The following is a 26,834-nucleotide window of genomic DNA, read 5'->3' as shown; positions in this document are numbered from 1 at the left end:
AACTAGGAGCTAAAAAAGGCTAAAAAGCTCCACAGCGTTGCAGAGATCAGAAATCCTTTATTGATCCCTGAGGGGAAACTCTTTGCTACAGCTGCTCACCTTTACATCAGCGCACACAGGAACAGAAGCACTAGCAAAACATATAATACACTACACACAGATGTGGAGCTTTAGAAACATCCCATTATATCTACCTGTGACAGCCTGTTTGGAGGCGGAGCTTTGCAGGCCGACAGCCTCTGTTACCACGGTGACGGTGTATAGGGTCCCAGGCCGCAGGCCGTCCAGCTCGGCGGAGGTCACGGTGTTTTGTAGAGTGATGTTCTTCAACAGAACCCTGTCCTGATCCGTCAGCAGAACCCTGAACCGCTCCGTTCTGCCCGGACCGGCCTGCCAGGAGACACCGAGGCTGTCAGGGGACGAGGACGCCACCTGGAGGCCGCGGACAGACGACGGAGCTGGACGAGGGAGACGAGCATACAGTTTATGTTGAGTCATGAAAGGTTAAAGCTTTCTTAAATAATAACTAATTTTACTGTTCATGTCTTCGTCTGGAGGGTTAGTGTCGGAGATGCACAAAAACTACTTCCTGTTTTTATCGTACAGGAAGTAGTTTCCATGTAATTAGTCTCCTCTTAGAGTAGAAGACAACAGGGATCCATGAGCAGTAGCAGATGTGGTTCACATGAAGGTTTCCAAACAACAAACATGCCTGAAGCAGTGATATGAAGGAAGTACCGTTAGCTTTTTAAATTTAAAAAGGTCTGTCTTCATCGAAGTGGCATTTAGATGTAGTCGAAACCACACAACATCGTTTCAACAGCAGTTTAACATGACGTCTGATTCACGTCGAAATTAAGTCACTTAAATGTTGTTGAATTATATGTAACCTGGACATTTTCACTTTTCAACCTAAACATCTGGACGACTTCTGTCCTGCAACCTGTCAAAGCAGAGTGCAGCACTTCAGTCACCTTTCTTTTATGTAACTATACTGAGGTTCATTCACACACACACACACACCTGTATGTACACCTGCAACCTGTGTCCACACAGTCACACAGGGTTTCCATGGTTACATACCGACAGTACTGTATATTCAGCGAAGACATGAACATTTGACAAAACCTGATGAAGATCTCGATGTTCAGCGTTTTCCATCCGGCACCTGTGGAGGTTTGTTGGATGTTTGTACTACACGGGTCACGTATGCGTGTCCGGGTGCAGGAGGAGGATGTGGACTGTGAAACGTTAACTTTACAAATACACCCCAGTGTTGTATCAGTGCAGGTGAGGTGTAAATATCAGATGTGGTCTCCACAGAAGGAGGCAGGTGTGTCTCACCTGTAGCTGCTGAGCTGTAGACAGGCTGAGCGCTCTTGTTCCCGGCTGTAGCCGCCACACTGACGGTGTACAGAGTGCCGGGGACCAGGGAGCTGAAACCAGACTGGGGGGCTGCAGAACCCATAATTCTGGTACTGCGGGTGGATCCGGAGCTGGTGTCCTCCAGAGTCAGATCATACCAGTCCACATGACCAGCAGAACGAGACCAGAACACCCGCAGACCTGAAGAACCCCTGTGGTCCACAGACTGGCTTTGAACCTGGTCCAGCTCAACGTCCAGCTGAGCCGGACCGACCGGGTCTGAGACAGGATGATATGAAGAGTTCTGAGTTAGTGTTGAAGTTCCTAATCCTCATAATAATAATAATAATAATAATACTGAAGTGATCAGTCGAGTAATAGACGACAATCTATTAATAAGTTAATTCATCGAACCAAAACACAGAAACACTTTCTGTCTAACTGCTGGTCAAACTAACAGCTCTGTCATGTCATCTTCAGTGACAGGGCCGATCAGAAAGTCCCGCTCACCGTGCATCACCTGAACGCACCGTGTGTGTGTGTGTTTCATGTTCTTATATCCCAGTGGGGACCTGAATGGACACTAACCTGTGGGGACTTTCTGAGGGTTAAGACTTGGTTTTAGGGTTTGGGTTGCAGTTGGGTTAGGGTTAAGGTTAGGGAAAGCATTCTGTCAATGACTCTCCCCACGGGGGCAGTGAAACAAACGGTGTGTGAGAGGGTTTCCTGTGTGTGCAGCAGCAGAGATGCAGGACGGCGATAAGATTGTTTTAGCTGCTTAAAGAATGAGACGTTTTCATCGAGCCAACGCGAGTCGGGACAGGAAACAGAAAAAAAGACAGGGTTGGGCAGGACGACGAGAACAATCCCCCAACACGAAAAATACAACTCAGTCCTGAACTCTGGCCTGTTCTTAATAATGGTTTCCTCCCTGAGGAGACTTCACTGCTTCCTGTTGGCAGCTCGGTGACCCCCCGAGGACAAAATGTCCGACTAACAGCCCGAAGAGATTTGGTCCAGAACGAGAAATTAAAAGGGAAACGCCTGCACTTTGTCATCTGATGAAACACAATTTTACATTCTGACAAAGCAGCTGCTCAAACAGTGTTTGCAGCATTAAACCTGCTGTTACCACGACGACCACAGGTGTCGCCAAATCCACCAGGAGTGAAGGATTACAACTTTAATGAACTAAACGTGAGAGGCGTAACTATCCTCATCATCGGGATGCTGAAAAGATTCACATCATAGTTCATAAATCCATTTAGAGCCGAGGTCATGTGACTGTGTACGTACAGCAGCTGTCATTGATATGATCATCTGTGTGTAATCCAGCTGTGATTAAAGCCAACAGGTATATTGTGCTGTTCCTCCCCCAGAGTCAGATCACCTCCACTCCCTAATCTCTGCCTCCTGCATCCGCTGCTGCAGAAACAATGTGAGGAGGGAAGCAGCTCCGGTGTTTCTGGAAACAAACACTCGAGATGAGGCTGCGGCCTTGACTGCGTACTAAAAGATGTATTTAATGAGGTGGGGGTGGGGGGGTTAACACTAATATGCAGCAGCTCTAAATGCAGAGGATAGAAACTTCTGTATTTATGGTTCCAGTCTTTTTATTTACTCTTTTTATAGCTCCACATGTTTGTGTCCGTTGTTCAATACTATCTGTCTTCTGGCTCGTGCACCTGTTTTTAATGCTGCTTATGTTTTGTTTTGTTTTTCTAACTTTGTGCTTCTGAATTCTCATCTCACAGCTGAAGCTGGAGCCTATTGACGGACAGTTTGGGACGGAAAATTAAAGATAACTAAATTATAAATGTGCAAGGAAACAATCCTGCAAACTCAGTCGAACCTGAAGATTTATTCACTTCATGTAAAACAGAAAGAAAACACAGCTGGCAGAAGCAGAGGCTTAATGTGTAATAACTGTGGTATTCATTCATTTATAGAAATGACATATTATATATGTATGACCATCAGCGCAGATCAACTCTCTGCTTCTCACCCGTGCGCGCTGACGCGTTGGTCCTCTCTCCATCCTTAGTGGAAATCACCGTTAACCGATACAAAGTCCCGGGTTCCAGACCCGGGACCTGACAGATGAAGGTGTCCCCGGACTCTCCATCCGGGTCACAGTCAGTGGGATCAGCCCGGGAGTCCTCGTCAGTAAACAGGGTGAAGTTACAGGAGAGACCGGCGGTGGTGAACTTCACCACAACAGAATCTGGGCCGGATCTGATTTCTGTGAAGTTTGCGGAGCAGCGGGACCGGACCTGAAACAGGAAGTGACATCACGACAGGTGAGCAGCGAGAATTGAGTCGACCCCCCCAAAGCTGAACTGTCAGTATGAACACGAAGAGAGCTCCCTCTAATACCTGTTTCCTCATTATCGTTAATTTAATCTTTAATTCATGCTGCACTCATATCAGGGTACACTGACACGCGCACAATAAGACCACGTCCAGGAGGAAATCAATCTCGGCCATCGACGCCTCCACAAGCATCAGCCTGTTCTGCCCTGCTAGAGTCTGAAACCCAGACACAAATCTGTTAACTCACCTCGTTTACGCTCCAAAACAAACCAAGTATCAAACATCTGAACATCGCGGCCTCTGATTTAAATCCGCCCGATCAGTTATCAAAAAAGAAACGTGGTACATTCCCAGATGAGCGGACATACCGAGGATCTAAAGTTAGAAAAACGTCTCCGCGCTTCTTTAATTATCCAATTATGCGCGCTGCAGTTTGGCACGTCGTGCGTAAAAGTGTCTCCGACGCGTTCCAGACCAGACTCCATCCACATCTAGATCCTCATCCTCACAACCTGCAGCATCACCTCAGCTGATGGAGTCTGATTTAAAAGAGGAGCTCACTGGTGTTTTGTATCAGCTCAGAACTTCTTTATCACGCATCCCGCAGACCAGAGGCTTCACAGTCAGTCGGCAGATTTATAAACAGTCCGGACTCTCTCCTCTCGGAGGGATCCATCGATCTTCCAGCTTTAACTGCGCTGTGAACAGCGGCAGACAGGCTCTCTGCAGACCGACACCCCACCCTGCTTCCTTCCTGCCCGCCTCGAACTTTCTCTGACGACCTTTAGCATCAAACTGCGCTCCATCAATCAGAGCAGAACCAACTATTGTTATGGCTGAATAAGAGTTATCCAATCAGGAAGCAGCCTCAGATCCAGCGCCAGAAACAGGATCTAATTATAACTTCATATTTTATCTACATGTGTTTGATCGGTCGCTGTGTAAACGTGAGACTCTCACCTGTTCAGTGTGATTAATCAATAACGAAATGAACTGTTAGTTGCAGCCCTACTTCATACCTTCAGTTTCCCACTGGGTAATGGGGTTGAAATGTCATTTTTAACCACTATGTCTAAGGCTGCAACTAACAGTTATTTTCATTATCAACTGAACTGGTGATTATTTTTTGATTAATTAATTAATTGTTTAGTCTCTAAACTCCAGACATCTTTGAGCTGCTTGTCTAAGTCGCTTCTTTTGTCATAAACAGCTGCAAGATATTCAATTCATACCGATGAAATACAAATACAAATAATACATTTTGTTTATGGGGCACTTTTCAATATTCTCAAAGATTCTTTGCACGAAAAGTTAAATAAAAGATGAGAAAAGAAAAACAGCAAATCCTTCAGCTCTGAGAAGCTGGAATATGCTAACTTGCTCACAATAACATTAGCTGGTTAGCTAGTAAACACAGAGAGCAGCTGAGGCTGATGGGAGCGTCAGCAGCTCTGCAGGTGTTTGGTCAGAAACCAAAGTGTCGGACACGTTAACATGTCGACCTGATGGTGGCGCTAGATGGAAAGTCAGAGGATCAGCAGAGTTATTACAGTTCATCCTGAGGGGAGCATGAACGATGAAGCACGTCTCATCGCAGTCCAGCAGCTGCTGAGACGCTTCACCAAAAACCACCATGTTTCCCACATTAACATCCATCGTCTGAGCTTCCACTGGAGCTCTTTTAATGACGTCATCTCGCTGCGTCCTCTTCTTCTGCGATGCTTTAGCGGCTGGAGAATTAGCTCCACCAGCTGTATACCTCCATCAGCCAATGAACTCATATTCATACAACAGTTTACATTTGACCTACATTTGGATGGAAACCTGACTATTACCATACCCAGAACCACGCTACATGGCTAAAAATATTAAATTTTATTATTGAATATGGTTCTGGTATGGTAATTTAGCTCCAATCGACATCTATAATCTTGTTGAAAAGTCGAAATTCTGTTATAAACTAACCAATTTTAATCTCTCTGAAAAAACTCTACAATGGTTCCCAATCCCACCTTTCTAACAGTGAACAGTGTTATTATTAACAATGGCAAATCATCTACAACAGGAATCCCACAGGGTTCTGTTCTCAGCCCACGTCTCTTCAGTTTATATATAAATGATGTTTATATATGAAATAATCTCGGAGCAGGTTTTCACATGTATGCAGATGATAAAGTCATATATGTATCTGTTGGAACTATTTCAACGGTTTCCAACCAGCTACTTTCAGTGCAGCAGGTTTGAAAACTCAGCATGAATGAAACGTTGATTTTCATTCAGGACTCAGTCCTCGTCAGAAGTTATAAGTTCAATTAAAAGATTAATGGACGATGTATTGAACAGAAGTAAAATATCTGTCTGATGTTACATTCTGCATCAGTTTTATGCACTTCATCAATGATCTTTTTAAGTTATTGTTTAACATCTTGGTCACAAGCAGCTTCTACAACGATCGGGCCTCTTATGATATATAATGCTGCAATTTAAGGTTTGGACAGGAAGCTGATAAGATCTCACCACTGCCATGTGCTTAAGGAATTAAATATGTTACGTTTGATCGTTTCATTACATCCGCTGATATTAAACTCATCTGCAAATAATATAGAATGAATAAATAAATAAATAAGCAGACTCCTCAGGTGCTCAGTGAGCTGGTGGCTCTATGGAGAACTGTAAGGTCTCCGTTCATAAATGTTCAGGATCAACATGTGAACTCCTCACATACAAAACTCAACATGGATCATGACTGGGATCAGTTTCAGCTCCAGTAGAAACAGTTGTAAAGAGGGACCAGTCATGTTGACATGAATGATCTGGTCATTGAGTTTTACGGTCATTTTATTGTCTCATTGTTTATGTTTTGTGCTCTTTTGTATTTTCTTGATGAGTTTTTGTGTATTTCAAAGGCCCAGCAGGGAGCAGCATAGCAAACTAGTTTAAGCTATAAATGCTGTGATATGTGGCATTAGTTCATATATACTGTATACTCGTCCCTGTAAAATTAAACATTAAATAATAAAATAATAGCAACAAACAGATATACAACTGTAAAGCAACCGGAATACTTACAGGTGTAATGGTGGTTTGAAGTGTAATTGTAGTCGGAGGAAGAGGATCTGTGGTTGTTCTGGTTGTTGTTGTAGCTGCAGGTGTTGTTGTACTGGTTGTGGTGGTAGTTGGAGTGGTGGGTGATGTGGGTTTGATAGTTGTTGTCATGGGTGTGGTTGGCGTGGGAGTGGTTATGATGGCTGTGGTCGTCATGGTTGCACTTTCTGTGGTTGTAGGTGTTCCAGTGGTTGTGGTCACAGGGGTGGTAGTGGGTTTGGTTGTGGTTGTAATGGATGTGGTCACAGGGGTGGTAGTGGGGTTGTTTGTGGTTGTAATGGTTGTGGTTACAGGGGTGGTAGTGGGTTTGTTTTTGGTTATAATGGTTGTGGTCACAGGGGTGGTAGTGGGTTTGTTTGTGGTTGTAATGGTTGTGGTTACAGGGGTGGTAGTGGGTTTGTTTTTGGTTATAATGGTTGTGGTCACAGGGGTGGTAGTGGGGTTGTTTGTGGTTGTAATGGTTGTGGTTACAGGGGTGGTAGTGGGTTTGTTTGTGGTTGTAATGGATGTGGTCACAGGGGTGGTAGTGGGTTTGTTTGTGGTTATAATGGTTGTGGTTACAGGGGTGGTAGTGGGGTTGTTTGTGGTTATAATGGTTGTGGTCACAGGGGTGGTAGTGGGGTTGTTTGTGGTTGTAGATGTGTTTGTCAGACTCGTAGGTGGGATAGTTGGAGTTGAGGTGGCAATCCTTCCTGTAGACATAACCCCGGCTGTTGGAGACGTTGGTGGAGCACCTTCAGTCGTGGTGCTCGCTGCGGTTTTTGGATGAACTGTAAAGACTGTCTGCAGGGACGACGTAACTGTGGGTGAAGATTGGGAAATCGTCGGCAGGGTTTGAGGGGTCGATGGTGGATCTGTCTCCATGATTGATGTAGAAGTCATATCTCCTGTTGAAGGTACATGAGCAGTCGTAGGAGGAGGTGTAGTTGTGGTGGATGCAGTTGAAAGGTAGGTCTTATTGTGTGTTATCTTCTTGTCAGTAGTTGAATGTGTTGTATAAATTGTATCTTGGTTTGACTCTGTGTCAGAAACGGCAGATAAACCAACAGTAGCATCAGAGGTGACCTCAGAGGTGACCAGAAGATCAGCAGTGTCACTCGTGTTTGGCTCTGAGGAAAATGTTGAGGAAACCAGAGTCACAGCTGCAGTTTCAGTCAACACAGGTTCATTTCCAGTTGAGGAGGAAGTGGACCAAGAAACATCTTGGTGTACTGCTGTCGTCTTGGCTTCAGTCCTGAGCTGAGGGAGACTCTCCGATACGTCTGTGGATCGGTCAGTCGTGAATACAGCCAGACTCGAGGAGACAATATGGCTGCCATTTACAGCTGACAGCTCTGTGACTGCAGTTGAAACATCAGGATTGAAGTCTGTTGTTACTGACCTCCTGGTTCGAGGATTGGTGATATCGTTCACATACGTTGAAGCTTCGTTCATTATTGAGCTGTGGACTTCTAAGGTGGTGACTTGTCTGGTGGTTCTGTGGGTTTTTACTGTATTTGATAATCGTTCACTGATGACAGTCATGGCAGGACTTCTGATGGTGTAGACGGTGCTGGAGAGTCCCAGTGGTTTATGTGTGGAAGAATAAAAGATGGTGGGGACAGGAGTTGTGTCTGAATAATAGGGAGAAAAGTATTTGAGTGATATGGCAATAAAACTTTTTTTTAAAAGATAAACATATACAAAAGCATTTAAAGAGCAACTTATTACCCAGTTTTAGCTTGAACACCCCCCCTTCACAAATTCAAATAATGACAAACACCTCCACCGCCAGTGTTTTCCTCTCTCGTCACCTGCCTTTCTGCCGTTTTCTGATGTTTTAATGGCTACATTTAACACCTGACTCCCCCAGAATTCATAGAACTTTTTTAACGACTATACTGCCAGTAACTAGCATGGCTGTAGACTACTAGACTGTTTCTAATATGTGTCCTGCAAAATGTATGTTTTTTCTATATAGCTACCTAGATGTATTCTGAGGGAATATAACCTGTTTCTTTATCATTGCATTGTTTTTGTCTTTGCTGTTTTTGATCTAAATTGTATGGAATTTAGTAGTACATTTTTACTGAGTCATTCTCGACAGAAATTTCTAAGGGATGAGTTCAGAACGAATGTCCAAAAACTGAATAAGATACTATAACATGATGCAGATCTTCAGTGTTTGGATCAAAGTGTCAGTGGATTGAAAAATGCTTGGTTTGATATTTCATCAGTTCACATGTTTCAGTACGTCTGGACGTCAGCTGAGCTCACTGCTGTGTGTCATATTGTACAGAAACATCAGTGACTTCTCTGAGATGTTGGCTGAGACTCCGACAGGAAGAACACTGCTGACGTTTTTCCTAACAGACACCAGCAACAATGTGAGGGAAGTCAGTATCAGGAGAGTCATCCTCTCTCTCTGACTATCCTGAACTCAGTCATGTACACCACTTCTCATTAACACGTTTCCTGCTCATGTCTAGCATGCTGACATTAGCCAATTAGCAACTAAGCACCAAGTACAGCCGAGGCTTATGAGAATGCCATTTGCCAACTATTTTCAATGGAAAGTAGCTAAAGAGCTAAAGCCTGCTCAAAACATTGTTAGATTACGCCATGCACTAATTTACATATCTGTGAAGTCACAGCGTAACTATTTACATACATGCTAAAGGGCGCCAACGTCAAACCAGAACTTCCAGGTTCTGTTCCAGAAGTGAGAAAACCTCATTCAAAACTCTCTTAACTAGAAGCTAATAACTAAGAATCCAGCCTTGGAACAGAGACTTTCTCATCAGTGTGTTGTGTGACTTCAGATGTTTAGATCATGTTTTTAGTTAGCAGATTATAACTGAAAAATCACAACAATGACTTTAGAAGAGAACGTTGGCGAGTTTTATGGACGAAGACGCAAGAACCCGTGCTGCCACGCTTGTAGTTTTTTCATGGGAGCTGTAGTTTTTTCTGTGTAATCAAAGTAATCGTTGTTTAATTTTGTTAAAATCACGAAGGTTTCAGTTTCTAATATCAGCTGCTGTAGTGGAGCTGGTTTGTCTCAGAATATGGAAAGTAAACTCCAGGAACATGTTTCATGTTTTCACAGACGCTGAAGAAAGAACAGCTGAATGAGCCATTGTATTGAGTTACAGAAGCTAGTGGAACACAGGCTAGACAGGAAGTGATGTCATGACTTCAGCTCTCTATACAAGATTTATTAACAATTAAAGTTAAAAATGAAGACAAGCTAAGCTTAACTGACTAACTTTATCTGCTCCAGTCAGATTCAAGACGCTGGTACTTGCCTACTGTGTTGTGAATGGCTCAGGGCCATCCTTCATCCAGGACCTGGTCTAACCATAAGCCCAGTCGCCAGAAAAAAATGATCAATTGTACATTTATGTAAACCACAGATATGTGCAATCTGTAACGTTAAGATTTAGTTGTATAAATTCAATTAATAAGAAACCATTCGTAGGACAGGTTTGTCTGGTTCTGGTTTTCTTATGTCTAAAGTCAAACCTTTAACAATAATGTTTCCTCTCACCTGTTTCGGGGCATAAAGACGTCATCAGCTGATTCCCTCCTGAGTCGACATCATACTTCCTCCACGCTGAAGTCTGCAGGTTTCCTCCGATCACCACCCGTGATCCCTGTTTCTTCAGGTACATGTGTGTCTCAGCCAATCCAAACGCTCCATTCGTGTTGTAGCAGCTCCATGCCGGTGCTCTGCTGCAGTCTTTGAGTTTGGCGAGGCGGGCGTGGAGAGGCAGGTGGGGGCTGGGATCGGCCCAGAGACACCTGGAGGACTGAGTGTGCATCAGCCTGGCTCCGCCCACCCATGCCCACTGCTGGGCGGAGTTAGTGACATCACAGCGTCCCAGGATGACGACCTGACTTTGGGTTAACAGACACAACCTCTTCGGGGTCAACATGATGAGGAAACTTGCTGAGGAGACACAAGTTCAACACAAAGGTTATTAAATCCCAGTCTCCCAGAGTCTCAATTCAATTGACCGTACTCTTTATAATATTATTTACAGAGACCCAACAGCTGCCAAGTCTGGTTCTGTCCAAGGTTTCTGCCCTTTTAAAGGGCCATTGTGGCCAAGACTAGTCTAGACCTGCTCTGTAGGAAAAGTGCAATGAGATAACTTCTGTTATGAATTGGCGCTATATAAATAAAATTGAATTGAATTGAATTGGTGGCTGGCTGGCTGCAGTATAGGTTATAAACCCCGCCCCCTCCGTGTTAGCGGCTGGAAATTTTTCCCAAAGATGGTTTCTGTCAGTTTAGGTCGTTCTTATCACGCTGATGTTTGTTCAAGTGTTTGTTTTTCTGATAAGTTTGGTTCTAATTAGTTCTTTGATGCTATTAAAGAGGGGGGGAGGGGTTTTAATGTCATGATTGACAGCTGAGCTCTGGCTCCAAATGACGTCACCAGCACAAGATGGCAGCTCCCGTGTCCGGGACGTTTTGGCTTCATTTTTTACAGCGGGAGGAAGAGGAGATGCGGCGGCCATCTTTATATACAGTCTGTGGTACAAACTGAGATCGATCTGATAGATGGGATTTAAACCAGCTTAGTGCGGCTCCTTTAAGCCAATTAAATGTTCCAGTCTCTGTAAAAGGATGTGATGGTCAATGGTGTCGATTTCAGCACTAAGTACAGGGACAAATCCTTTGTCTTTAAAGGTCAGTTCCACTACATTTAGCCATGCAGAGTTGTAGTTTGAAGTTTTAGATACTATTTTCTGACTTTTGCCTCCTCCCAAATACAGTGGAAAAGCTCAACAGAAAAATGTCTTTTTAAAGCAACTAGTCTTACAACTACTTTCTACTGAAGAACTAGTCACTTTAAAACCAGTGACAGTGATGGATCATTTTTAATCCTCTGAGGAGCACACACTAAACGAATCCGCCTCCACTGTATTCTGGTGGTGTCAGACATTTCAGATCTGAAAAACTATCTGTATGGTTATATGACTCGGATGGGGGGTTCAGCATCAGGCTTTGGGTTAATTTCTAACCAGTATGTATTCAGAGGTTTGTTTATTGTGTGTTTTAGCTTTTAGCATGGCTCAGCTAATCAGGACTTTAAGAACAGATTCACAATTAAAAACAGTCAGGTGCTCATATGGCCACTGAAACAGGTTTTTCTTGCTGTAATCGTTCTGTTCATAATGGACATTTACAGATCTCTTCATAATGTGATTCTTATGGAAGTGATGGAGGATAAACTCCACAGTCTTCGTTGTATGTAAAAATCTATCCTAAAGTTTATCTGAAGTTAATATGACGCTTCATCGGTCTGCGTTAAACACATCATGTGGTTATAAAGTTACAGTCTGTTTTGTACAAACTTCCCTCAAACCACTTTACAGAAATCAAATGAAAATCCGTTTTTGAAATAATTTTGAGGATGTCTGTAGTTTGATCACACAGAGGTCACATGATGTTACTCTGCTGCAGATACAGTTCATGTTAGAGTGAGTCTGTCTGTGAAAGATGTTTCTTCTCTGAATCTGATCACAAACACCAACACATCTTCTCTTTCTGATGGAGCAGCTCCTGTCATCTGTTTAACTTTCATTTCTCAAATTAAATGACCAACAACGAACCTGCGGCAGTCTGAATCATTCTGTCACGTGTCATATTTCAAATCCACAGCTTTCCAAATGAATGTCCAACTGTTTCACAGATCACCTGTTAGCAGTGGTGAAAAGTAACTGAGTACATTTACTCAAGTCGTGTATCTTAAAACTATTGACCTAAAACTCGTTTTTATAATTTGTATGTCTTTCATGCTTTATGATGGTGTTTTATACGCTTCTGCCACTACATTTCAGAGTAACTATAGTTATTTGATAACTTGAGTTACTTTACAGATTCAGATTAGTAATACAAAATAGAATCAACAAATGAATATGATATATTATTATATATTAAGTTACCCAGCAGTATATAAAGTAATTCTGGATAATGAGAATATCTACTTTTGGTACTTTAAGTATATTTTGATGCTAATATTTTTTTACTTACTTACGTAAGTAAAATTTTTAATGCAGGACTTTTACTACTAACAGAGTATTTCTACATTGTGGTATTACTACTTTTAAAATTACTTCTTCCACCACTTCCTTTATTAATAATAAAACATAACCTCATACAGCTCATTTATTTAACACATATTAATAAAAATATCATCATCATCAAAATGTTGTTACTTTAATGGTTTCTGTCGGGCAGTTACTGGTTTCATGTTCACATCCACACAGGATCCATAACACTTTAGATTGTATGTTATTATTATTATATTATATATCACAGCCTGCAAGTTACTGTGTAATTATTTAGTGCATACAGCGTCTCAATCAAATACTTATCGTATGTAAGTACAAGGGGACAGACAGAAGGTTAGAATAAGGCGTTAATAACTTTGTGTTTAAATGTACGGTACTGAGTACCTATTGAATACTTACAGGCTTCGGTGGGATTATTACTGAAAAGGTGTAATAATAGAGTAACAGATATATTATTTAAAAATTATTAATAATTTATTTTAGAATTATGATATATTTACAAAAAATGACTTCGGGAGATTAAAGTGAAAATGTTTTTAAAAGGTAGTACTTATTATTAATATAGGTTTAATGTTTTTAATTACTTTTTTTTACATTATTGTTGCTGGAGAACAAACATTAGGCTCCTTTTCATGACATTTCTGAGTCTGCTGCTACCGTGTTCGTACCTTCTACTTATTCAATTTGTACTGAGTAATTTAAAAAGTACTCACAGAGTAATGTAGCTCAGGTCCCGCGCTAAACGTAACATTTGTTGCCCCCTTGTTTCCTGTTCTTCTTCACTTGTAACCACTAAGTATTTCCTTCTTTCCTATATTTCAAATCTTTACACAGTAACCTAAAGCGTCTGACCGAAATAGAATTAAAAAAGCTTTTTGAAACAAGTTTGATCACATCACATACAGTTCATGTTGTCTGTCTCTGTCCACAGATAAAGGTGAACTCAGTCTTTATGTTCCCTGAATCACAAACACCAACACATCATCACTGCAGTACTTACACACACAGCTGAATCTCACAAGCATCAATAAAACCAGAATCAGGGCGTCCATGTTTCTCTGCTGCAGTTTTCGTGCGTCCTCCAGCTTCAGATGAGCAGAACAGAAGAGCTGAAGGGAAGTGAGTCTTTGTAGGAGGAAAAAGTCAGCGAGCAGCGCTTCCTTCTATTCAATTGTTGTGGAGGTTTGCAGTGAAGGAGTTCTCAGTGCTGGTGACCGACGTGGAAACGCTCGTCTGTCGGAAATACCAGAGTACATCCCACATGTTCAGTTGTTCTATTAAACCTGAAGAAGAAAACATCCAGCAGCAGGAGGAGGAGGTGTAAACAGCTCAGATACTTCACGTGGACTTCAAAAAATGTACAATTATCAGAACTTTAACCAAAAATATTAAGATGAAGATGATGATCTCACGTCTTGTTTTTATTCAGTTTCAAACCACATATGAGAAATAAAAACTGTTCATAAACACATTCAACGACACACAGTGTAATGTAAATGAAGCAGAAGTTTTGATTCTCTGTTTGTCCCAAGTTGTGTTCAGACCAAATGCAAAGCAGATGTTTTGCGCAGCACGATTACAGAGTCAATGCAAATACACGACTAGACGAGAATACGTGTCTGCGCGAGTTGAAAAGGTTTCAACTTGAGCGAAAAATTTGCGTGAGGCTGTGTCGTGAAAGCGTTGTGATTCTCGTGACGTCACTGAGAATCAGAAATGGAGGACAGACTTATTGTCGCTGTCTGTGGGCACCCGGAGCTTTACAAGTCAACGTCTTTACTGTACAGAGACGGAGCAAAACAGGAGAGTGAAACCAGAGGACTACATGGGCAGTTCTGAAAATATGTATCTGTATGTGGTATCTATGGAGGTAAGCCCCTCCTCCTTCTGGCTGGAGTACTCCCATTGGCTGTTAAGGGCCAATATTTGCGGGTTGCAAAATACTCTAAAAACACTTTGTATTTGCGCGAGTAACGTGGTCTGAACACACCTTCACAGGTTGTTATAGTTAGTTTTTAATTCCCAGGGACTACAGTGTAGTTTTTTTGTTTGAAACTGAAACGTTTGTTTCACGGTTCTCTGAAGGCAGCTCGGGAGAGCGGTGGTTCTCCGGAGACACAATGTGACAAAAGTTAACGAGATAATTAACAAGTCAAATGTAAACAGCAAAGCATCAAACATCAAGAATCCAGTTTTCTTCAGGACAATGTTGAAACAGACCTGAAACAAAGCAAAGAGTGCTGATGTTAAACTCTGAGGACCCGTCAGCTCTGCAGGACTCCTGTAAGAGAGTTGACTGCAGGCAGCGATATATGTGCAGATCTGTGTTGCCTAGTTCTCTCAACCATCACAGCAGCTTCAAGTTTAGAAAATAGCTGTAAAACAGTTTGTAGTCTGTTTAATATCAGTGTTAGATTATTGTATTCGCACCTTTTCTCTCTGTCTTTAGACATTTACCTCCAGTAGAAACGTGTTTTCATGTGAGGATCTGCTGCTGCTTCTCGTGTCCTTGCAGATATGTCACCTTCACTTTTTGATAACATCATTTCTAACTTAAGTCAGTTCAAAGGAGTCAATGTGGCCAGTGGATTCAACTTTCATGAACTTTGACAAGTGAATTTGCGACTGTGACTCTCCCCAAAGGATGAACCCTTTTTCTGTTAGCGGCCTCTCTCTGGCACCACCCTGAGGCTACATCTCCTAACGTGCAGTAATATTCAGAGTGCTGTGACATTTACTGAACATTCAGAGAGAAATGTTTGGATGTTAATGACCTTTCCTTAAGACAAGATGCATGTTTTTAGCTCCGCTGCTGGAGTGACTGATAACTAAATCCTGAATGTGTTGTCTGTTTAGACACAGCTGAGGCTGAACACTCGGGGGAGCTTTTCAGGGAAGTCAAACATTGAATGTTTTGTGTGATCATCGTTCTTAAGATATCAAAAAGACTAATTGTCATTTTAGATTTTTCTCTTTCAGACCATGACGATGTTTCTGTTTGCTCCCTGTGATGTTTGTGATGAAGGACATGAAGCTTCTGTTAAAGGCTTTAAATTCACACCCTCTCCTTCTTCCTGCGCTTATCTTCAGGCGTGATGCTCCTCTAGTGGGACAGGGTGTTAAATCAACCCCCCTTCCTCCACTGACATCCTGTCCTGGTCAGGAGGAAGAGGAGGAAGAGGAGGGCGGAACATCCACTCCACCCTCCACATCCTGACTACAGCCTTCACACATAAGCAACACACGACAGACTCGACCTTCACAGCGGCTCTGAAACTTCATATAATTAAATTCATATAATGTTTCTTTTCTGAATCAGACCAGTTGAGTTCGTTTGTAGTTTGTTGAGTTCGTTTGTAGTTTGTTGAGTTCCTGTAGTGTTACTGTAGTCGTGATACTTGTTTGATAATGATGAGTTTTGTTAAATCGATCTAAATGTCTACTGTAAGAAACATCAAAAAATTGTTCATTAAACAAAATGTTGTTTGATGTTTTGTGGGAAAACAGCAGGAAACTTTCAGTTCATGTATCAGGATCCATGTTAGCTTCTTCTTCTTCTTCCTGTCATCCAATCACACGTCCTCACATCAAACTCACAACGTACAGACAGAAATAATCAAAGATAAAAATAATATAAATAAACAATACAACAGATTAGTAAAAGTAATCACATGACTCTTTAGATTTTCTATGTAAATGTACATAATTCAAAGTGAAAAACTAAATGATTTAGTCTTGTATAAATCAGACGAACTTGTAAGAAGATTAGACTCTCAGACATTTCCTGCATGAATCATCATCATCATCAAAATAAAGTGCATGTCTCAGCCCTGTTTACTCCTGTCACCAAATACTCGATTCTTTAAAAACGCCGCCGCTGTTTTTAACAACCTCATCTACGTCAAGAAACTGAAGTTACAACCCTCCACATGTTCCGTCATCAGAAAACCAACTAACAGACGCACAGCCGACTTCAGTGTGAATCACAACAATCCTCCCTGACGACCTGCTACACTAAAATACTCCACTATATATATATACATACACACACACGGTCTCTAGTCTACAGACTCCATAAGCAGCCTGGACACACACACCTGTCCGTATCCTCCATGTTGCAGGTTAACAGCGTCACACACTGATCCTGGTTCAGCTGCTGCTTTACCTTCTACCTGTTGTCTTTCTGGGGAAAGGTCAGAGGTCAAGTTCAGCTCCGGAACAGCATCTCTGGCTGCACAAACACACTTCAGCAGGTTTTCTAGGCAGAGAAAAGAAAGTCCTCAAGGAACGTCCTCTCATGGTGGCTGAGGGTCTGGTGGCTGAGGGTTCTGGTGGCTGATGGGTCGGGTGGCTGATGGGTCGGGTGGCTGATGGTTCTGGTGGCTGATGGGTCGGGTGGCTGATGGGTCGGGTGGCTGAGGGTCGGGTGGCTGATGGTTCTGGTGGCTGATGGGTCGGGTGGCTGATGGGTCGGGTGGCTGAGGGTCGGGTGGCTGAGGGTCTGGTGGCTGATGGGTCGGGTGGCTGATGGGTCGGGTGGCTGATGGGTCGGGTGGCTGAGGGTCTGGAGGCTGATGGTCTGGTGGCTGATGGGTCGGGTGGCTGAGGGTCTGGTGGCTGAGGGTCTGGTGGCTGAAGGGTCGGGTGGCTGAGGGTCTGGTGGCTGAGGGTCTGGTGGCTGAGGGTCTGGTGGCTGATGGTCTGGTGGCTGAGGGTCGGGTGGCTGAGGGTTCTGGTGGCACTGAGTCTGGTGGCTGAGGGTCGGGTGGCTGAGGGTTCTGGTGGCTGATGGGTCTGGTGGCTGATGGGTCGGGTGGCTGAGGGTCTGGTGGCTGATGGTCTGGTGGCTGAGGGTTCTGGTGGCTGAGGTTCTGGTGGCTGATGGGTCGGGTGGCTGATGGGTCGGGTGGCTGAGGGTCGGGTGGCTGATGGTTCTGGTGGCTGATGGGTCGGGTGGCTGATGGGTCGGGTGGCTGAGGGTCGGGTGGCTGAGGGTCTGGAGGCTGATGGGTCGGGTGGCTGATGGGTCGGGTGGCTGATGGGTCGGGTGGCTGAGGGTCTGGAGGCTGATGGTCTGGTGGCTGATGGGTCGGGTGGCTGAGGGTCTGGTGGCTGAGGGTCTGGTGGCTGAAGGGTCGGGTGGCTGAGGGTCTGGTGGCTGAGGGTCTGGTGGCTGAGGGTCTGGTGGCTGATGGTCTGTGGCTGAGGGTCGGGTGGCTGAGGGTTCTGGTGGCACTGAGTCTGGTGGCTGAGGGTCGGGTGGCTGAGGGTTCTGGTGGCTGATGGGTCTGGTGGCTGATGGGTCGGGTGGCTGAGGGTCTGGTGGCTGATGGTCTGGTGGCTGAGGGTTCTGGTGGCTGAGGTTCTGGTGGCTGATGGTCTGGTGGCTCTGAGTCTGGTGGCTGATGGGTCTGGTGGCTGATGGTCTGGTGGCACTGAGTCTGGTGGCTGATGGGTCTGATGGATGAGGGTTCTGGTGGCTGAGGGTTCTGGTGGCTGAGGTTCTGGTGGCTGATGGTCTGGTGGCTGAGGGTTCTGGTGGCTGAGGTTCTGGTGGCTGATGGTCTGGTGGCTGAGGGTTCTGGTGGCTGAGGTTCTGGTGGCTGATGGTCTGGTGGCACTGAGTCTGGTGGCTGATGGGTCTGATGGATGAGGGTTCTGGTGGCTGAGGGTTCTGGTGGCTGAGGTTCTGGTGGCTGATGGTCTGGTGGCTGAGGGTTCTGGTGGCTGAGGGTTCTGGTGGCTGAGGTTCTGGTGGCTGAGGTTCTGGTGGCTGATGGTCTGGTGGCTGAGGGTTCTGGTGGCTGAGGGTCTGGTGGCTGATGGTCTGGTGGCACTGAGTCTGGTGGCTGATGGGTCTGGTGGCTGAGGGTCTGGTGGCTGAGGGTTCTGGTGGCTGAGGTTCTGGTGGCTGATGGTCTGGTGGCTGAGGGTCTGGTGGCTGAGGTTCTGGTGGCTGATGGTCTGGTGGCACTGAGTCTGGTGGCTGATGGGTCTGATGGATGAGGGTTCTGGTGGCTGATGGGTCTGGTGGCTGAGGGTCTGGTGGCTGAGGGTCTGGAGGCTGATGGTCTGGTGGCTGAGGGTCTGGTGGCTGAGGGTTCTGGTGGCTGAGGGTCTGGTGGCTGATGGTCTGGTGGCTGAGGGTTCTGGTGGCTGATGGTCTGGTGGCTGAGGGTTCTGGTGGCTGAGGGTCTGGTGGCTGAGGGTTCTGGTGGCTGAGGGTCTGGTGGCTGATGGTCTGGTGGCTGAGGGTTCTGGTGGCTGATGGTCTGGTGGCTGATGGTCTGGTATCAGAGCATTTTCTCCTTTTAGACCCTTATGGATTATTTAAAATCAAGGCCAGTTACGTCGCCCGGATTGGCGCTACCGGGGCCCCACCCTGGAGCCAGGCCTGGGGTGGGTGCCCGACGGCGAGCGCCTGGTGGCCGGGCCTTTCCCCACGGGGCCCGGCCGGGCACAGCCCGAAGGAGCGGCGTGGGGCCGTCCTCCCGTGGACCCACCACCCGCAGGAGGATCCGTAAGGGGCCGGTGCAGAGATCGGGCGGCAGTCGAAGGCAGGGGCCGGCGACCAGATCTCCGGACACAGAAACTGGCTCTTCCTGGGGGAAGGAGCCTGAGCTTGTGCGGGAGGTTGAGCGTTACCGGCTAGATATAGTCGGCCTCGCCTCCACGCACAGCCTGGGCTCTGGAACCCGTCTCCTCGAGAGGGCTGGACGCTCCATTTCTCTGGCGTTGCCGGCGGGAGAGGCGGCGGGCTGGTGTGGGCCTGCTCCCAGCCCCACAGCTCAGCCGCCACGTGTTGGAGTTTACCCCAGTGAACGAGAGGGTCGCGTCCCTCCGCCTCCGGGTGGGGACAGGTCTCTCACTGTTGTGGCGGCCACGGGCCGAACAGCAGTGCAGAGTACCAGGCCTTCTTGGAGTCCCTGGGAGGGGTACTAGACAGTGCACCACCCGGGGACTCCGTTGTTCTACTGGGGACTTCAACGCCCACGTGGGCAAGCGACAGTGACACCTGGAGAGGGGTAATCGGAAGGAACGGCCCCTGATCTGAACCCGAGCGGTGTTCAGTTGTTGGACTTCTGTGCTAGTTACAGTTTGTCCATAACTAACACCATGTTCAAGCACAAGGGTGTCCATCAGTGCACGTGGCACCAGGACACCTAGGCCGGGAGGTCGATGATCGACTTTGTTGTCGTATCATCTGACCTCCGCGCGCGTGTCTTGGACACTCGGGTGAAGAGAGGGGCGAGCTGTCAACCGATCACCACCTGGTGGTGAGTTGGATCCGCTGGCGGGGAGGAAGCCGGACAGACTTGGCAGGCCCAAGCGTATCGTGAGGGTCTGCTGGGAGCGTCTGGCGGAGCCCTCTGTCAGCAGGGTCTACAACTCACACCTCCGGGAGAGCTTCTCCCAGATCCCGGGAGGTTGGGGACATTGAGTCCGAGTGGACCATGTTTTCCACCTCCATTGTCGATGCGGCGGCTCGTAGCTGTGGTCGCAAGGTTTCTGGTGCCTGTCGCGCGGCAATCCCCGAACACGGTGGTGGGCGCCGGAAGTAAGGGATGCCGTCAGGCTGAAGAAGGAGTCCTATCGGGCCTTGTTGGCTCGTGGGACTCCCGAGGCAGCTGACAGGTACCGGCAGGCTAAGCGTGCTGCAGCCCGTGCGGTCACAGAGGCAAAAACTCAGGACTGGGAGAGGTTCGAGAGGCCATGGAGGAGGACTATCGGTCGGCCTCAAAGAAATTCTGGCAAACCGTCCGGACGGCTCAGGAGGGGGGAAGCAGTTCTTCACCAACACCTTATGCGGTGCGGGTGGAGAGCTGTTGACCTCGACTGGGGATGTTGTCGGACGGTGGAAGGAATACTTTGAGGATCTCCTCAATCCCGCTGTCACGTCTTCCGAAGAGGAAGCGGAGGCTGGGGACCCGGAGGCGGACTCATCCATCACCCTGGGCGAAGTCACTGAGGTTGTTGGCAAGCTCCTTGGTGGCAAGGCTTCGGGGGTGGATGAGATCCGTCCTGAGTATCTTAAGTCTCTGGATGTTGTGGGACTGTCTTGGCTGACACGTCTCTGCAACATCGCGTGGCGGTCTGGGACAGTGCCTCTGGACTGGCAGACCGGGGTGGTGGTCCCTCTGTATAAGAAGGGGACCGGAGGGTGTGTTCCAATCACAGAGGATCACACTTCTCAGCCTCCCGGTAAGGTCTATTCCAGGGTACTGGAGAGGAGAATTCGTCCGATAGTCGAACCTTGGATTCAGGAGGAGCAGAGTGGTTTTCGTCCCGGTCGTGGAACACTGGACCAGCTCTATACTCTCCATCGGGTGCTCGAGGGTTCATGGGAGTTTGCCCAACCAGTCCACATGTGCTTTGTGGATCTGGAGAAGGCATTCGACCGTGTGCCCCGGGCGCTTTGTGGGGAGTGCTCTGGGAGTATGGGGTCCGGGGCCCTTTGCTAAGGGCTGTCCGGTCCCTGTATAACGGAGCAGGAGCTGTGTTCGCATTGCCGGCAGTAAGTCAGACCTGTTCCCGGTGCATGTTGGACTCCGCCAGGGCTGCCCTTTGTCACCGGTTCTGTTCATAATTTATATGGACAGAATTTCTAGGCGCAGTCAGGGGCGGTGGGTGTCGGTTTGGGAACCACAGGATCTCATCTCTGCTGTTTGCAGATGATGTCGTTCTGATGGCTTCTTCAAACCAGGACCTGCAGCATGCACTGGGACGGTTTGCAGCCGAGTGTGAAGCAGCTGGGATGAGAATCAGCTCTTCCAAATCTGAGGCCATGGTTCTTGACCGGAAAAAGGTGGTTTGCTCTCTTCGCGTGGGTGGGGAGTCCTTGCCCCAAGTGGAGGAGTTTAAGTATCTCGGGTCTTGTTCACGAGTGAGGGACGGATGGGCGTGAGATTGACAGGCGGATCGGTGCAGCGTCTGCAGTGATGCGGGCGCTGTATCGGACCGTTGTGGTAAAGAAGGAGCTGAGTCGAAAGACAAAGCTCTCGATTTACGGTCAATCTACGCTCCTGCCCTCACCTATGGTCATGAGCTTTGGGTAGTGACCGAAAGGACAAGATCGCGGATACAAGCGGCCGAAATGGGCTTCCTCCGCCGAGTGGCTGGGCGCTCCCTTAGAGATAGGGTGAGGAGCTCAGTCACACGGGGAGCTCGAGTAGAGCCGCTGCTCCTCCACGTCGAGAGGAGCCAGCTGAGGTGGCTAGGGCATCTGATCCGGATGCCTCCTGGACGCCTCCCTCGGGAGGTGTTCTGGGCATGTCCCACCGGGAGGCGGCCCCGGGGAAGACCCAGGACACGCTGGAGGGACTATGTCTCTCGGCTGGCCTGGGAACGCCTCGGGATCCCCCCGGAGGAGCTGGAGGAAGTGTCTGGGGCGAAGGAAGTCTGGGAGTCCCTGCTTAGACTGCTGCCCCCGCGACCCGGCCCCGGATAAGCGGAAGAAGATGGATGGATGGATGGATGGAGATCGTCTCCTCACAGCAGCTGAGTTTTGAGGTTTAATAAAGTCCCAGTCCTAGAGTGTCTCAGACTCCTGCTTGCTTCCCTGCTGTTGTGTTCAGTCTTAGAGTTGGGCGAGGCTGCAGGAGGGCCATGTCCAGACAGAGGGTGAGGGTTCAGTACGGTCCGAGCTGAGCCGAGGAGGACCAACAGAGCCCCTTCCTCTAGGACCCCTCCTCTATATCATCATATTCTACTCAACTCTCACGTAACTTTACTTTTTGTTCCTTAAACAATAACCTTATTTAAAGCTGCAACATGCAGAGGTTGTTTATTTTGAAGTGACCATAAATACACAGTGTACATCGGCCTGCGTGTCCGCCAGCCTGACGGACACATTTGTGGTGTGAAGATCAAACTGCTGGCTGTTGCTTTCTACCAAAGAAATACGAAAACTGGTCACTGTGAGATCTGTGGATTTTCCCCAGTAACTGGGACACTGTTTCAGGAAAGACATGTAACAAATAAAATGTATTGAACCTCTGTTGGTTGGGACGGCAGCAGAAATCTCACACACAGATTTCTGTAAACCTCAGCTCATAAAACCAAAACTATCTGCATAGATGAATACAACTACAGGCATTAAAAACATATGTTGTTTTAGTATTTGAGTGAACTGACCCTTTAAAACACCTCTCTGTTGCAAAAAAAAGCACAAAAATAATTATCTTTTATCACATCTAAAATGTGATATTTCACATATGAAATGCATCAATTCAATTTTATTTATATAGCGCCAATTCATAACAGAAGTTATCTCATTACACTTTTCCCATAGAGCAGGTCTAGACCGAACTCTTTATAATATTAATTACAGAGACCCAACAAATCCCACCATGAGCAAGCACTTGGCCATAGTGGCAAGGAAGAGAGAGAGACAGTAGCACAATGCAAATTCCACCTAGAATTTTAAAATAATAATAATAGTAATGAAACTAATAAGTGCAGTGTGTGTGTTTTCGAGTTAAATGTGTTTTCGAGTTAAATGTGTGTTCGAGTGCAGCGCGTGTTTAGAATCGTAGTGTCAGGTCCTCACTTGTGTGTTTAACCTCTGTTGGGAAGAAGGAAGTTCCACCCTCAGCAGGAAGTCATGCTGTGTAACCTCACAGAGCTGAGCACAAACCCAGACCACTGACACACACACACACACACACACACACACACACACACACACACACACGTTTGTAAGGACAAATGTCATGTGACTGTAAAACATTGAATAAGAAGAAGCGTAATTTCAAAAACACCTTTTAAATGGATATACAATATTTTGGAAGAAATGATTTAGTGCTGACATTTTAATTGTCATTAGCAAACAGGAATGCAATCTGAGCACTTTAAATTATCGTCTCCTCGACTGTTAGTCTCATTTAAACTCAGTGTTTTTAATATGGAACAAAACAACAGATAAACCCAGAAGCTGGCGTGTTAGCTTTGTTCTCCACCTCCTCATCCAGACAGTTCAGACCATCCATCTTTCCTCACAGAGGGCAGGGGTCAGGGTCTGGGCGTGTGCTCAAGGTCCTGCTCTGATTGGCTGAGGAAGTGTCTAATTGCAGAGGAAGACAAGGTTTTTCCTGAATAGAAACTCAGCCTGAAAGGCGAAGAGGAAGAGTTTTATGGCTGTGTGTGTGTGGTCTTTTGTATGCAGTATTTTTGTGTGTTCTTTGATCCTGAGCTTCAAAAGTAAAGCATGAAATATTTCCATTAAATTCCATTAATCACATTAGTGCAGCTTCAGTCACAGACTCTCTCTCGTCAGAATGTGGTTTGAATGATTTTGAATGAGTTAGTTTCAGTCTTTCTGAGCTCCTCATCCTCAGTAACCTTCAAATCCAGCCCTTTGCTGCATGTCTCTCTCTCTTCCCTGCCTTTCCTGTCTCTCTACTGTGACTATAAAATAAAGCAGAATTGCCAAAAAAATAATCTCTTCTTTACTTGATTTGTTTTAATGTAATTGTGTATCTGAATGTGGGAGTATTTGCTGTGCTCTTATATCTTTTCTTGATTTAAACACTAGTTTACTTTAGATTTTCTCTTGTATCACATCCTGTACTTTCACACTTTTTCAAATTGTAAATCTTCTTACCTTTGCTGTATTTTTGTACCCTGTAAAGCACATTGAATTTCCCTGGTGTGTGAAATGTGCTATACAAATAAAGTTGACTTGCCTAAATAAAAAAATGTACATCTGGTTCACCACCTTCCTTAAAGAGCAGCACACAGCAGCTTCACTGAGCTTTGCTATGTGACCTTCTGGGACTGTCCTGAACAGGGCTAACTAACTCTAACAGACTCACTATAAACACACTTGAAGGAACTCACTAGCCTAGCAACATTAAGGCTACAAACAACCCATGATGCAGCACTCTCTGTAGGAGACGCTCCTTTTATTCAGAAAGAATATCTGATGTTGTGAATAATAAGTCATTGTTTAGGTCCTTGATTATAGTAACATAATTTCCAGAAAAAAAGAACGTCCTATATTCAGGCCATTACCATATCCTGTTCTGTTATTTTTACATAAATTCATTTATTTTTCAGTGTAGCTGTAAACAGCATTCCCAGAGGGGGCCCAGTTTCCCTGATCCAGGTGAAGTCACTCCTTTTTAAACATGCTGATCCACAGATCTTTAAATCCCTCATATTGTTGCTCCTCCTGAGACCAGTTTGCTTTGGGAGACCCAACAGGAACAACCTCTGCATCATGATAAGGTGGTGAGAGGATGAAGAACTAAATCACTTTATCTTGCAAGCTCAGAAAATGTAATGAATCTGTGAAATTTAAACTAGAAAAGTTCCATCTGGAATATATGTCACCCACACCTGTTGTTTTCTGACTGTGTGTTCAGACAGAACATGAGGTGAGTTTTAGAGGCGGTGAGATTGGGTCCTGGCTGACCGGTTCGTACTATCATATTTAGTGCCAATACAGGGAAACAGGGAAAATGAGGGATTGGACCCAATTGCAGACAGCAAGTCAAATTCAATGATTTAATGATGAATAAAGGCTTACATGGTTGGTCAGGCTTGCAGAGATCAAAACCAGGAAAGTCAGTCCAAACTTAGGCAAACAAATCTGTTAGGGAGCAAGCAGAAAATCCATAAAGTCCATAAAACAGGCAAGGTTCAAGAAAACAGTCCAAAACACAAGGAACAAACACAGGGAAACTGGCTGGACCATAGGCACACAAACCAAGGCGAACTTACAAGGAGTGAGTGAAACCACACAGACTAAATACTCAGGTGAGGGGAGATAACAAGACACAGGTGGAACTAATTAAGGTGGGGCAAACAATCAAAACCGGAGGGAAACTCACAATGACAGGAAGTGAAGTTACTGACATGAGAGGAGAAATGCGAAGTAAAACAGGAAACATTAACAGAAAAACATGAAACAAAGGAAAACATAAGCTAGGGAGCAGAGTAGGTCATAACGATAACATATTGTAATGCATCATAATATCAAAATGTATACATAAGGTAAAATTCGGTGACTATTCAAGGTGGAAACTTTCCACGGGAAATAACAGGAATTAAATGAGTTGACTCTAAATCCTTTGTTCATGAACAAAACGTTCTTTGAAGACAAAAATCTATTAATTTGCCAAATACATAAAATGTGAAATGCGCTATGCAATGCATGAAAATTCAAGCCAAAAATGTGGGCTGTGTGCAAACGTAGGGTTTAAAGTGAACAACTAATTTATAAATTAAGAGTTTTACAATGACGCATGAATGGAAATTGATTAATTAAAACTCCTCAATTAGCATGATCAATCAAGTTACATCCCAAATGGTAACAGATAGCTAGCAAAAACTAGCAGAAGGCTTAACAAGTTATAAACTGTGTACTTTGCTTTAGGTTACTATCTGCTGGTTTACTGAAATGTCATAAAAAATATATTGACTCCAGTAATATAATCAAAAGTTACCAGAAAGCATTCCTTTGGCTCAGATAGTGCAGTAGTGTTGGCAGTAGTGTGGGCTGCACATGTAATGGGAGATGCACCATGCATGCAGAGGGTTGTAATTTTACTGAATTCCTATTTATTGGGATTCTGGCAAATTATCTGTGATGGAAGAGTGCTGCTGAATGCAGTGCATGGTTACGATTCAATTAAATTTGCATACTTTTAATCAAAACATGCCATGAGATCTAGTATTGCTTTTTCATGTGCACTTTCCCTGTAAATAAGTTCACTATTAAAAGGTACGATTTTTAGATTGAAATGGTGCAATGTAACATGGCGTAATGCAACGTATCGTAACGTATTTTTTCATACCATGCCATAATGGAACACAATGTAATAATAAAACCTTACACAAAATAACTTATTGTATTGTGTCGCAACATATCAAATCATATCATGCCGTATTGTAACATAACCATTATTTAATTTAATTTAATTACATTTAAAATAAATATAGTATTTAGAATATAGAGGGCCTTGAAACAGCCTTTAGACCGT

At 45.3% G+C, this 26,834-nt stretch overlaps 2 protein-coding genes and 1 long non-coding RNA gene across 3 annotated transcripts in view; all 3 read right to left on the bottom strand.

Annotated features, from left to right (window-relative positions):
* Nucleotides 1-14,105, bottom strand: part of LOC122874573 (receptor-type tyrosine-protein phosphatase beta-like) — a 50,353-nt gene extending 36,248 nt beyond the window's left edge. The window contains exons 1-6 of the mRNA XM_044192612.1: nt 13,850-14,105; nt 10,313-10,714; nt 6,748-8,396; nt 3,371-3,638; nt 1,345-1,644; nt 195-458 (exon numbers count right to left, since the gene is read on the bottom strand). Coding sequence (XP_044048547.1) covers nt 195-458; nt 1,345-1,644; nt 3,371-3,638; nt 6,748-8,396; nt 10,313-10,714; nt 13,850-13,901 — 2,935 coding nt within the window. The 5' untranslated portion in view covers nt 13,902-14,105. The remainder of the gene's footprint in view (nt 1-194; nt 459-1,344; nt 1,645-3,370; nt 3,639-6,747; nt 8,397-10,312; nt 10,715-13,849) is intronic.
* Nucleotides 14,106-17,107: 3,002 nt separating this feature from the next.
* On the bottom strand, nt 17,108-23,218 carry LOC122875198 (proline-rich extensin-like protein EPR1). The gene is made up of 2 exons (XM_044194071.1): nt 23,211-23,218; nt 17,108-19,136 (listed from the first exon to the last, which is right to left on the bottom strand). The coding sequence occupies exons 1-2, from the start codon at nt 23,216-23,218 to the stop codon at nt 17,108-17,110; spliced, it is 2,037 nt and encodes a 678-aa protein (XP_044050006.1).
* A 316-nt stretch (nt 23,219-23,534) lies between these two features.
* On the bottom strand, nt 23,535-25,556 carry LOC122875023. Its single transcript, XR_006377728.1, has 3 exons — nt 25,379-25,556; nt 25,189-25,273; nt 23,535-25,062 (listed from the first exon to the last, which is right to left on the bottom strand). It is a non-coding gene; the product is annotated as an uncharacterized LOC122875023 (long non-coding RNA).
* Between the last annotated feature and the right edge of the window lie 1,278 nt (nt 25,557-26,834).

This window comes from Siniperca chuatsi, linkage group LG4 (assembly GCF_020085105.1).
Source record: "Siniperca chuatsi isolate FFG_IHB_CAS linkage group LG4, ASM2008510v1, whole genome shotgun sequence".
Taxonomy (NCBI): domain Eukaryota; kingdom Metazoa; phylum Chordata; class Actinopteri; order Centrarchiformes; family Sinipercidae; genus Siniperca; species Siniperca chuatsi.
Note: the sequence above shows the minus strand (reverse complement) of the source record. Positions and strands in the feature narration are given on the sequence as shown.